Consider the following 11,806-nt stretch of genomic DNA (forward strand, 5'->3'; position numbering starts at 1 on the left):
GGCTGAGAACCCTTTTGGTGAAAAAATTTTTCCTAATATCCAGCCTGAACCTCCCCTGGCGCAACTTGAGGCCATTTCCTCTTGTCCTGTCGCCTGGGACTTGAGAAAAGAGACCGACCCCCATCTCTCTGCACCCTCCTTTCAGGGAGTTGGAGAGAGCACTAAGGTCTCCCCTCAGCCTCCTCTTCTCCAGGCTGAATAACCCCAGCTCCCTCAGCCTCTCCTCATGAGACTTGTGCTCCAGACCCCTCACCCCCGTATCTGTCCCCAGGAACAGCTTGAAAATGGGATGGGAGAAGGAAAATCTGCAGGATGGGGGGTCGGTGGGTTAGAAATCTCAGCTGGGGAGGGGGTGGTGTGGAGAGGATGCAAAAAAAAGAAAAAAATGCCCACCGCCTGGTTAATTATTTGGATTGTTAATCAGCTGATTAGCTTTGTCCTGTACACCATCCTCCCTGGGAGGAAATGTTTTCTGTGTCCCAGCATGAAGTTCCTGAGACTCTGCTCCTCCTCCACCCGCCCCCGGCGCCGCTCACCCCCCCGGGGGGGCCGGAGGGACCCACTCCATCCTCCCTCCGGGATGGGCACCAGCAGGAGACAATAATTTAACTCCTTATCAAAAAAGGGAGTGAGAAAAATAAAATAACTCTCAGTACCAAGTCCAGCCGCTTTGGCCACGCGCCCGGCTCAGCTGCCAGCTGTGGTCCAGATGTGGATGCTCTGGATGATGAGCCACTCGCTCTGGTCCCGGGTGACCCGGATCCTCACGCACTCCACGGGGCCGGGCAGGGCCTTCTCCAGCCCCCGCCGCTCGAAGGTCCCCTTCTGGAAGGTGCCCACAGTGGTGTAGGCAGAGCAGTCCCGGCCGTCGGCCCGTCGCTGCCGGCCCAGCTCCAGCACCCCCGCGTGCAGGAAATCCTGCCGGCGCTCCTCCGAGCCCGTGCGCACCCGGACACGGGTGACCTTGGCCGGCTGCTGGAAGACGATGGAGAAGACGCTGCCAGCTGTGGGGTCTTTCCCCCAAAAATACCCCTGTGCTGCGCTATAAGCCTTGAGGGGCTCGTAGTTCTCAAAGACGGACATGCTGGTGAACAAGGCCGCTGGTGGGTTGTCGGGAAGGTCCAAGGCATCGTCCTGGAACTCATCGTCCTCCAGCCGGTTGATGGTGCCCTGGAAGGAGGAGTAGAGGCCCATGTGCTGGAAGAGGGAGGGCTTGAAGCGGATGACGTCCTTCTGGGTGAGCAGGAGGCGGAAGTGGGACAGCAGCCAGTCGCAGGGCATCTCCTGGTAGAAGAGGAGGAGGAAGCGAGCCAGGCGAGGAAGGTCGCTGGAGTGGTAGAGCTTACCGATGTAGCCCAGCTTGGAGAACTCAAGGGTGGCCCAGTTGGTGCCTTCCCGGGAAGCCAGTGCCTTGCGGATGGCCGTCAAGAAGGACTTGGCAGACCAGACATCATCCTCAATCATCAAGTAGTAGGAGGAGAGGTTGGCAGCAAAGGCGAAGAGGAAGGCGTAGTCCACGTTCTGCTTGGACCTGAACTTCACCCGCTCCTCCGGGTCATTGTAGTTTCTCTTGAGGCCCTCGAGGGTGGGGTAAAACTCCTGGGGAACATGGATAAGCAGGAGCCGGCCCAGGAGGATGTGGTGAGCAAACTTGCGGGTTATGTCGGCGGCCACACGCATGTTCCACATGGGGTCCATGTCGGCCAAGTGCACCACCACCACCATCTCCTGCAGCTCCGCCTCTGTGGACTTCATGAAGAGGGACTGGAGGGTCGCTGGGAGGTAGTAGCCACGCGGCCGCCGCACTGACGCCAGGCCCACCGCCAGGAATTCTGCAAGGCAAAGGAAAGGCATTGGCTGGGATGCACCAGGGTGAGGCTTTTCCCTGCCAGCCACGAGGTGGGGGCTCCAAACAACTCTCCCCATGGCCAGCCCACGTGGTTATGGCCCCATGTCCAAGACTGGCAGGTCCTTGCTGAAGCCCCAGCACCTGAGGAAGTGCCCTCCCCAAAGGGCAGGCAGAGGCCAGGATGAGAAGTCTTCCTCCGAAGAAGAAATATTTGGGAAAAACACCTTAAAAAAAAAAAAAAAGCAAAACTTGGGGAAGGAACAGTGCAGAGACAATCTGCGGGGCAAGAATGGCTCCATGGCATGGCTGCAGATCCTGAAGCATGCCCCAACCTGCTCCAAACTTTGCGGAGACACAACCACACTGAGATGAGGCCTCCTCCTGCCCTCCCCACTGCCCAGCTGTGGCTGCGTTTGTTCAGCTTCACTGAAGCTTCTGCTCCGCGCAGCACCAGGCACACACGGCACCTGGTTTCAGCACGGGCTCACATGGGGCTGCCCTGAGCTCCTTCCATTACTCTTCGTGAACCCGTCCAAGAGCTTGACCCACATCTCTCACACTATGGAGTTGTCCCAGTAGTCCAGCCCCACCATCTCCACCTTCCTAACTGGAGAGCAGGAAAGTCAGCCCCAGGGAGATGGGTCTGTCCCAAGGTGCAGCAGAAGCAAGGACCTCCATGCTCGGAGCACACTGACCTTCACACCTCCATCTAATCCCAGCCCTGCCCAGTCCGGAGTCCCACAGACACTCACTTTTGTGGGATGGCAGGGAACCAGCGAGGAGGTGGTAGGAGACATTGTGGAGTGCAGAGAGGTCATCCATGTCCTGGAGGACGTGCTGGGCTCCTTCTGGCTGCAGCATCTTCAGGACTGCATCTGGCTCCAAGCCCTTGAGCTGGGTGGGAGCCGCAGAAAGCCAGGTCAGACCCAGAGCACCATGGACACGTGGGAACAAGGGGGAAGGACAAGGGGGTACCCAGAAATGAGGGGGAGCTCCTGTCCTGCCCTCCCAGCTCTGGGATTGGGACATTCCCAGGTGCAACCCCAGGGAGAAGGCAGAGCTGGAGTTTGGGGGTGACGTGGGGCAGGGAAGGGAGCAGAGTCCCTGTGGGGCAGGCAGGGATAGAGGATGTGCCAGTGGCCCCTCCAGTGGGGAACTCACCTCCAGAGGATCCTCTTCCTGCTGGCTGCCCCCATGGAGGAGGAAGAAGAGGAGGAGGAAGGAGGCTGCAAGCGCAGCCGTGAGGAAGCGCTTCATGGAGCATCGCATGGCACCGGGCTGGCCTGCGGGAGGAAGAGGAGTGTTGGGTCAGGGCACAGCGGGAGGAAGGGGAGTGTTGGGTCAGGGCACAGCCTGGGGAAATCCCCTGTCCCTGGAGAGGACGGTGGGGTGGCACCTGGATGCACCCCCAGGGCTGCGCCCTCTGCCCAGAGCACCCGGGGGTGGTCATGGGACATCAGGTGGCACCTGGGCACTGTCCCCTCTGGGCAGGCAGGGGCAGGACACCCCAACCCAGCCAGGAAAAAACCCCATCAGCCAGGTTCAAAACCCAAAACCCACCCCACCAGCCCTGGCCCGCCAGCACCACACGCAGCAGCACCCGAGCTGGAGGCAGGAGAAAGGCAGGTGACACACCTTGGGGGAGGCTTTTGGGTCAGGGTGGCACCTCAGGAACAGTCACCGAGACCTTGGGAGCTGGCGCCGAGCCCTGGGAAACGCTCAGGTCCCGGGGGAGCCCAAGCTGCTCTCCCAGCACCGCGAGGACGAAGCGGGTCCCCCGGCCCCTCCTGCCTCCCCGCTCCCCATCCGCCTCCGGGCAGCCCCATCCCCCCTCCCAGCCACCTCCCCGCCGTGGTGGGACCAGAAAGCCGTCCCCAAGGTGGGGGAGAGTGTCACCTGCAAGGAATTTGTGCCGCCCTGGAGATACTTTGCCTGCTGGCAGAGGCGTGGCGGGAGGCTAAAAGGCTCCTGTGTTTGCCTGGGGTTTTTCCATTATAAATACACCCGGGGCTGCCCTGGAGAAGGGGAACGTGGAGAGAAACTGAGTGCCTGGCCCAGAGGGGCAGAAACAGCCCCCTCCCAACTGCTCACAGCACTTCACCTTGAGTGGGTCAAAGCACCTTTGAATTCAAACACGTGGAGGAAAAGCCCTCCCGAGCCATAAAATAAAAGGCAGAGAAAGCTGTGGGGGCTCCTGAGCGAAGGCTGGGCTCTACCCAGGACTTTTACTTAAATACATCATGACATCTGCTGCCACCAAGCAGTGGATGCTCCGAGCCCACCCGCGGTCCCCGATGGCAGAGGCTGGTGCAGCCCCTCCGTTACCACCACTCTGGAGTGGGAGCTGGGCTTATTTTAAGGTGAAACCCCCTGTTTTCACAGAATCACAGAATTATCTAGGCTGGAAGAGACCCTCGGGATCATCGAGTCCAACCATCCACCCTACTCTAAAGTACTCCCCTTTCCTGCCCAAAAGTCCTTTGGGGGACTTTGTTAGTATCGCTACATCCAAGTCTGCCCGAGCGCTGTCCTTGCCTCACCGACCTCACCCGGGAACATTGCTCGTTATCACATTTCTCATTATCACACTGCTCGTTATCATCAGGAACACTCACCAGAGATAAGGGACTCAGCCGAGCCAGCTGCTCTCTGTGGGGAGCGCTGGGCTGAGCCCTGGCATCGGGGAGCCCCGTCCCGGCCGCGGCGAGCGGAGGAGCCGCCTCCCCCGGTGGGAGGTGGGGACAGGGATGCCCGAGGTTCAGCTCCCGTTAGTGCTGGGTCTTGGAAGTGCTCAGGGGTCAATGAGCCGCTTAAAATCTCTGCCCAGGTCACAGCAGAGCGGGGAGAACTGGGGGTGCTCATGCTGTGGGTCAGCTCTACAGCCAGCTCTTCCCAAAACACCCTCTCCTTGCCCCACAGCGATGGGGGCTCAGGAGCAGCTTTAGGGACCCATCCTGGCCCTCCTGGAGGGGGATTCCCAGACCTGGACCTCCATGACCTGAGGCCACGGGGTGAGCTGGGCACGGTGAGGTTTGGCAGCCGGCCACACACGGGGCTGGGCGTATTTATGCTCTGGGTGGCCAAAGGTTTTTCTGGCAGGCGGGAGGGTGTCCGGCTGCCAACGGCCCATCCTTGATGGAAAACAAGGTGCTGCTCAGCACCCCCAGCTCCCACAGAGCAGGGAGCTGTGGAGAACGGGGGGGACACACACACTTCACCCCTCCAGCATCACTCTGCATCGCAGGCTTAACACAACAGAAGATTACAAACACAGCCTCATAATTAGCCTCCTAATTGGGCTTTGGATTTTTGCATCCATGTCGTAACAAAGCAGCCCAGCTGAACGGGCACAAGCAGGACCTCATCACTGTGGGCACATCCCCAGGATGCAGCATCCCCCCGGCTCCTGCTCCAGCTGCCTCCATGGGGCATCCCCGTCCCCACTCCTGCCCCAGCACCTCCCCCCCAGCTCAGCACCCCGTGGGGATGTCCCCAGAAGCCACCTTGCTGTGGGGCCTTTCAGGCCGGTGGCCAGGAGCAGTTGGCTGCTAAAAGCTGCTCGCCCGGAGCCACAGCCAAACTCCCCCGTTTCATTAGGAGACTCCTGGCCAGCAGGACGGCGTGACGCAGCAGCCGTGACTCAGTCGGGCAGCGGAGGGGGAAGAAGAACGAGTAAATACACGCCTGGGTCCCGCGGGGCTGCGAGGAAGGGCCGGATGCTCCCTGCACACGGGTGGCTCCTGCTGCTCCCCCCGGCCCCGGGGAGACAGCCCGGGCTCAGCCTCCCACTGCCAGAAGCTCATTTCCATGCTGGGGGAAACTGAGGCACAGGGAGAGGCTGTGCATCGCCCAGCAGCATAAGCACCTGGTCTCCTGCATCACAGAGATGTTGGGGCGGGGGGTCCCCAGGATGGAGAGGGGCCGGGTCTAACCCAGCACCAGAAATTGCCACTCACTCATGACAAATTTTTGCAGCACTATGTCCCCGATGGGCAAATCGCAGTCGTTCGGGGCTACATGGGACGGGGTGCTCCTGCCCCCCCCCCAGGAGCCAGCCCGGGGTCTGTCCCATGCCCTGGGGGTGTCTCTGCTCCGTGGGTTGTCCCGTAGGGAGGAAGGAGGGGAAGAGCAGAATTTCAGTAGCGCAAGACTCTGGGAACTGAAGCTTTAGGTCAACCCAGGTCTCCAACAGCCCCACAGCACTGGGGGGGGGCTCTGCAGGCAGCTTGGTAAGGGGACACTTGGGTCTGAGGCTGTCCCCACAGCTGACAGCGTGGGGACCCCCACCCCTCCATCCCTCATCCCCTCCCTGGGTCCATCCCCAGGCGACCCTGGCTCAGGGCACCCCATTCCCGAGCAGCCCCATCCCGTGGTGGGATGGGAGCTGGTGCCGGGCTCCGTCCGGACGCACCCACCGAGGCGGCAGAGACTTACGGGGCGCGGGGCAGCCCGGTGCGTGGGTGCGCGGCGGCGTCCCCTCCCTGGGTCGGTCCCCAGGCGACCCTGGCTCTGGACACCCCATTCCCGAGCAGCCCCATCCCGTGGTGGGATGGGAGCTGGTGCCGGGCTCCGTCCGGACGCACCCACCGAGGCGGCAGAGACTTACGGGGCGCGGGGCAGCCCGGTGCGTGGGTGCGCGGCGGCGGCAGCCTCGCCGTCTCGCTCGGCCTTGGCAGCTTCCCCAGCGCTGGCCGGACTCTGGTTTCTCACTCGGCAAAGCCCCACCCCGAGTCCTCGCCTGCAGAGGAGGAGCGTCCGCCAACAGCCTCTGCCCCGGGACGGCGAGAGCTCGGCCGACCCACCGGGCTGGTGGGACTCAGCGTGGAGAAGAGGAGGCTCCGGGGAGACCTAATAGTGGACTTCCAGTACCTGAAGGGAGCCTACAGGAAGGCTGGGGAGAGCCTGTTTAGAAAGGCCTGCAGTGACAGGACGAGGGGCAATGGCTTCAAGCTGGAGGGGAACAGATTTAGACTGGAGATGAGGAGGGGGTTCTTCACTGTGAGGGTGGTGGAGCACTGGAACAGGTTGCCCAGGGAGGTGGTTGAGGCCCCTTCCCTGGAGATATTCAAGGAGAGGCTCGACGAGGCCCTGGGCAACCTGGTCTAGTTGGGGGTGTCCCTGCTGACTGCGGGGGGTGGGACTGGATGGCCTTTGGAGGTCCCTTCCGGCCTGGGCAATTCTGTGATTCTGTGATTCTATGACCCTGGGTGGGATGGGGCGAAGGGCCCCCAGCCCCACCGCGGGGGTGAGGGCGGCCCCAGCCTTCCCCCCGGGCTGGGCATCCCACCCTGGCACCGGCTGCCTCCCACCCACCCGCCACCCCCCTCGGCAGCCCCAGTCCCCCAGCACTATCAGACCCCCCCCAAGGGTTCTCACCAAGCCCCAAATTGCCGTTAAAACCTGGCACTTTGGTGGCACCGGGATGAAAATCCCCCATGTGCTGAGCTGGGGCCCTGGTGACACAGAGTCACCGTGTCTTTTCGCCCCCATTTATTTTCTGCTGAGGTGGCAGAAACCTCTGGGGCTGCTGACCCGGAACTGCCCCCCCACCGTAGCCTGGGCCAGGGCAGAACTGGCCACCAGGATCCCACCTGGGATGCAGTTTGTCCCCAGCTCTTCCACCCTCCAGCCTCATTTCTCCCCCACCAACTCCCTCCTCCTGACCCCCCCCAGGAAGGCAGCCCCAGCAGCCCCGAGCACCCACCACGAGTCACCCACCAACATGGCTTGCACCCAGCTCAGAGCCAGGTGCTCCTCACCATCTCTGGACACAACTCACCCATGGCATCCAAACGGATCCATCCCATCCTCCCCATTTATCCACATGGAACCACATGTTCCGTTTCCCTCCTCTCCTCCCTGGCCTGGATCTCTCCTACCTTTGGGAAGGCCCCGATGTCTCTTCCAGGGTCCGTCTTGTGCAAATTCCCCCCACCACCTTCCAGCCCCGGCTGCTCACGGAGGGTTCAGATGGAACCACCACCCTCAGTCACATCTGCGAGAAGGCGGGTGGCTGCAGAGAGATAAGGCAGGGCAGGAAGCAGGTGATGGCCCTGGGAAGGAGAGGAAGAGACGTCCACAGGCTTCCGGATCCGCTGCCTTTCGCTTTTCCCAGGCTGTATAATTTTTAAATCCTTAAATTCCCCTCATGGGATGCCAGTGACTCTGTCCCCGTGGGGTCCCGGGGAGCTCAGTGGGGCTGCTCTACCTGCATCGGTGCAGGGTGGTCCGGTGTCTGCGCTGGGGCAGAGTGGCTGGAAGGTGCCAGGAGAGCCAAGGGAGCCGGGACGGTGCAACCCAGCAGAGATTTGCAGTTTAATTGCACAAGGGAAGGAAGGGATGGGGATGTGGGGCTCGGTGGCTCGCCTGGGATGTCGAAATGACGGGGAGCAGCCGCAGGATGGGGAGGGCTTTTCTCACCACAGGTGCCCCACGGCCCCCATCCCTGTGCAGGAAGGAACCGGGGCTTGGTCCTTCCTGCCCTGGGAGGAAGGAAGGGGAGGGTGGGGGGCCCTTGGGGTCCCCAACGCTCGTGGGTGCAACGGGCAGCTCCGCCACAGAAACATGCCTTTTGGGGACCACCCAGCACTGCCATGGGGTGCGGCAGAGCCACCAGACCCCCCCTTCGGTCCCCACACACCACCTCAGGGTGCAGAGCTGGGGCAGGGTTTGACCCTCTCCAGGCACATCCATGAGCCCCCCCATGGAATCCACAGCCAGGACACAACCCCCAGTGGCCACCATGATGTCACCCTGGGGCCTCTTGACCCCCAAGCAAGTCCCGCAAGCCCAGCCTGAGCCAGCCCATCCCCTCACCCCCTTGTGCCATGGGGCAAATCCCAAGTGCCAGCTGGGGGGGCTGGAAAAGGGCCCCCTCCACCAGTCCCCCCCTGCGGGGGCCACGGCACGGCCTCAGCCCCTGGGGACAACCAGAACCCTGGCACCCAGAGGTGCTCACAGCCCTGCCTCTGGCCCAAACTGCATGCTCATCCTTTCTGATTGCTGAAGAATTGTTATCATCAACATCATCATCATCGTCATTATTATTACTAATAATTTTGCCTGGGGAATAGAGAGCTGGCTTAAATGGGGCTAAAAGGCACATATTTGTCCCTTTCAACTGAAATACTCTATTTTTGCTTGTTCTTGCAATAAAGTGGAGAAGCCTCAGGTGCAGAGGCTGTTTTGTGGTGGGCACACGACTGTGCAGGCACAGAGAACCAGTCCCCCCAGCTGGGGCTGGAGCTGAGCACTGGGGTGGGACAAGCCCCAAGACAAGGGGACCCAGCGGTGGGACAAGGCACAGGGGGACCCACAGCAGGTACCAGCTGCCCTCCTGGAGCACCCAGCCCTCACCCTGCCCCGGCTCAGCCCCGGACACCTGATCCCAGCAGGGAGAGGGCTGGGCGGTGGCCAGGGCTCCATGGCTCCCCTGGGGAAACTGGAGAGCCCGGCCGGATCTGCTTACGGCCCGTCCATTATTCAGGAGCCCGAGCAGGACAAAGCGGAGGCAGAGCAGGGCCCCACACAGCGACGGGGCTCCGGCCATCGTGATACTGAGCTGGGGCTGCATTTCCATACCAGGGACCAGTCTGAGTGCATCAGCAAGTTGTGTGGTGTTGTCGATACACCAGAGGGATGGGATGTTATCCAGAGGGACCTGGACAGGCTGGAGAGGTGGGCCCGGGTGAACCTCATGAGGTTCAACAAGAACAAGTGCAGGGTTCCGTACCTGGGCCGGAACAATCCTCACCATCAGTACAGACTGGGGGTGAGGTGTTAGAAAGCAGCCCTGAGGAGAGGGACTTGGGGGTGCTGGTGGATGAGAAGCTGGACATGAGCAGGCAGTGGGCAGCTGCAGCCCAGAAGGCCAATCCCATCCTGGGCTGCATCAAAAGAAGTGTTGCCAGCAGGTCCAGAGAGGGGATTCTGCCACTTTGCTCTGGTGAGACCTCACCTGGAGCACTGTGTGCAGGTCTGGAGCCCTCAATATAAGAAGGACATGGACCTGATGGAGAGGGTCCAGAGGAGGGCCACAAGGATGATCAGGGGGTTGGAGCCCCTCTGCTACGAGGACAGGCTGAGGGAGCTGGGGTTGTTCAGCCTGGAGAAGAGGAGGCTCTGGGGAGACCTAATAGCAGCCTTCCAGTACCTGAGGGGGCCTACAGGAAGGCTGGGGAGAGTCTGTTTACAAAGGCCTGTAGTGATGGGACAAGGGGCAATGGCTTTAAGCTGGAGAAGAGCAGATTTAGATTGGAGATTAGGAACAAGCTCTTTACTATGAGGGTGGTGGAGCACTGGAACAGGTTGCCCAGGGAGGTGGTTGAGGCCCCATCCCTGGAGATATTCAAGGAGAGGCTCGATGAGGCCCTGGGCAACCTGGTCTAGTTGGGGGTGTCCCTGCTGACTGCGGGGGGTCAGACTAGATGGCCTTTGGAGGTCCCTTCTGGCCTGGACAACTCTATGATTCTGTGATTCTATGGGTGACATCCTACAGGAAAGAGTGATGATCTTCCACCAAACGGCAGCCACTCCTGCCCGGAGCCCTGGCAGGGACTGCTGGGACCAGTTGTGTCACAGCCTCACAGCATCCCACCCCTGGAGAACATGGAAAAGGATGGTTTTGTGCAAGCAGCCTTCAGGAGAGGCTGGGCTGGGGGTGCAGGAGGTGGAACCCCCCACCTGCTTGGGGCTGAGGTTGGGCCAGGAGTCACATCACTGAGCAAACCTCAACGTGGGGCTCCCGTGTTCTGAGTAAGGCAGGGAGGGGAAAACACGGTGTCCTGTGAGTGGAACCCAACTCCCACTGCATCCCTGCGCCCCACCGGCCTCCCCACGGCGACCACAACAGGTCCCCGACCCCGGCCAGCGCCACGCGGCTCCATCACTCCAGTTTTGCTACTTGCAAAGGAAAAGACTGAAATAGTTCTTCTGCATTTTCTACATTTGAGCCTTGCAAAACAGCGTCAGGCTGCAGGGTGTGCCCAACTCTTCTGTATTTAGACTAGACACGAGGAAGAACTTCTTTGGTGTGAGGGTGGTGAGAGCCTGGCCCAGGTTGCCCAGAGAAGCTGTGGCTGCCCCATCCCTGGAGGGGTTCAGGGGCAGGTTGGAGGGGGCTTGGAGCAACCTGGTCTGCTGGGAGGTGTCCCTGCCCAGGGCAGGGGGGTTGGAACTTGATGATCTTTAAAGTCCCTTTCAACCCAAACCATTCTATGATTTTATGATTCTGTGGCTGCTGGTACCGGAGGGCAGTGGTGAGCACACTGGTGGGAGATGAGCCCAGGTAAAGGAACTCCTCCACTTGGTGACAGAGCTGCAGGAGGAAGGGAGCAGGGTGAGGAGGATCAGGGGGGACAAGAGAGAGAGAGCACTGGAATCACGCCCTCCCTTCCCTGGGACAGGCCCAACAGGATCCTCCCATGACACAGAAGTTCCCCATCCTCTCTCTGCCTGGCTGGATGTGGTGACATAAAGGACAGGGGGCAACGGTGACAAGTTCCTGCCCGGCAAAGCTGGTGTGTCTCCATCCCCGGTCCCCTCACATCATGGGCAGGAGGCTCTGCAAGTGGAACCAAACAATGGCGAGGAAGATGGTTCATCCAGCTCGGAGGTGTTGCCAAGGTCAAATCAGCTTACGCCCTGTGTCAACACCGCTGCCATAAATCGAAAAAGATGGGCCATGGTCATAGGAGACTCCCACCTGAAGGGAGCAGAAGACCCGATGTGCAGACAGGACACACTCCTTAGGGAAGTCGCTGCCTCCCTGAGGCCTGGGTTAAAGACACAAAGAGAAACCTTCCTTCCCCGGTACCGCCCTCGGATCACTGTCCATTACTGATTTTTCAGGCAGCAGCAATGAGGCTGCAATGAGAAGTCAGAGGGTGACCAAGAGAGACTTCAGGGCCTTGGGACAACTGGTTGAGGGATCGGGAGCACAAGTTGTGTTCTCCTCTG

General features: G+C 60.8%; 1 protein-coding gene across 3 annotated transcripts; it reads right to left on the minus strand.

Annotated features, from left to right (window-relative positions):
- Window positions 1–217: 217 nt before the first annotated feature.
- Window positions 218–6,538, minus strand: LOC106890465 (alpha-1,3-mannosyl-glycoprotein 4-beta-N-acetylglucosaminyltransferase C-like). 3 transcript variants are annotated; one of them, XM_014946300.1, is made up of 5 exons: window positions 6,456–6,538; window positions 3,746–3,864; window positions 3,011–3,132; window positions 2,602–2,743; window positions 218–1,832 (listed from the first exon to the last, which is right to left on the minus strand). In XM_014946300.1, exons 3-5 carry the CDS (start codon window positions 3,116–3,118, stop codon window positions 688–690), a joined length of 1,395 nt encoding a protein of 464 aa, XP_014801786.1. In that variant the 5' UTR covers window positions 3,119–3,132; window positions 3,746–3,864; window positions 6,456–6,538; the 3' UTR covers window positions 218–687. The 3 variants fall into 3 exon arrangements, with proteins under 3 accessions (XP_014801786.1, XP_014801787.1, XP_014801785.1); XM_014946301.1 differs by lacking the exon at window positions 3,746–3,864 and having other exon boundaries at window positions 6,456–6,531; XM_014946299.1 differs by lacking the exon at window positions 6,456–6,538 and having other exon boundaries at window positions 3,746–4,102.
- Between the last annotated feature and the right edge of the window lie 5,268 nt (window positions 6,539–11,806).

Source organism: Calidris pugnax, unplaced genomic scaffold (genome assembly GCF_001431845.1).
Source record: "Calidris pugnax isolate Ruff unplaced genomic scaffold, ASM143184v1 scaffold116, whole genome shotgun sequence".
NCBI lineage: Eukaryota > Metazoa > Chordata > Aves > Charadriiformes > Scolopacidae > Calidris > Calidris pugnax.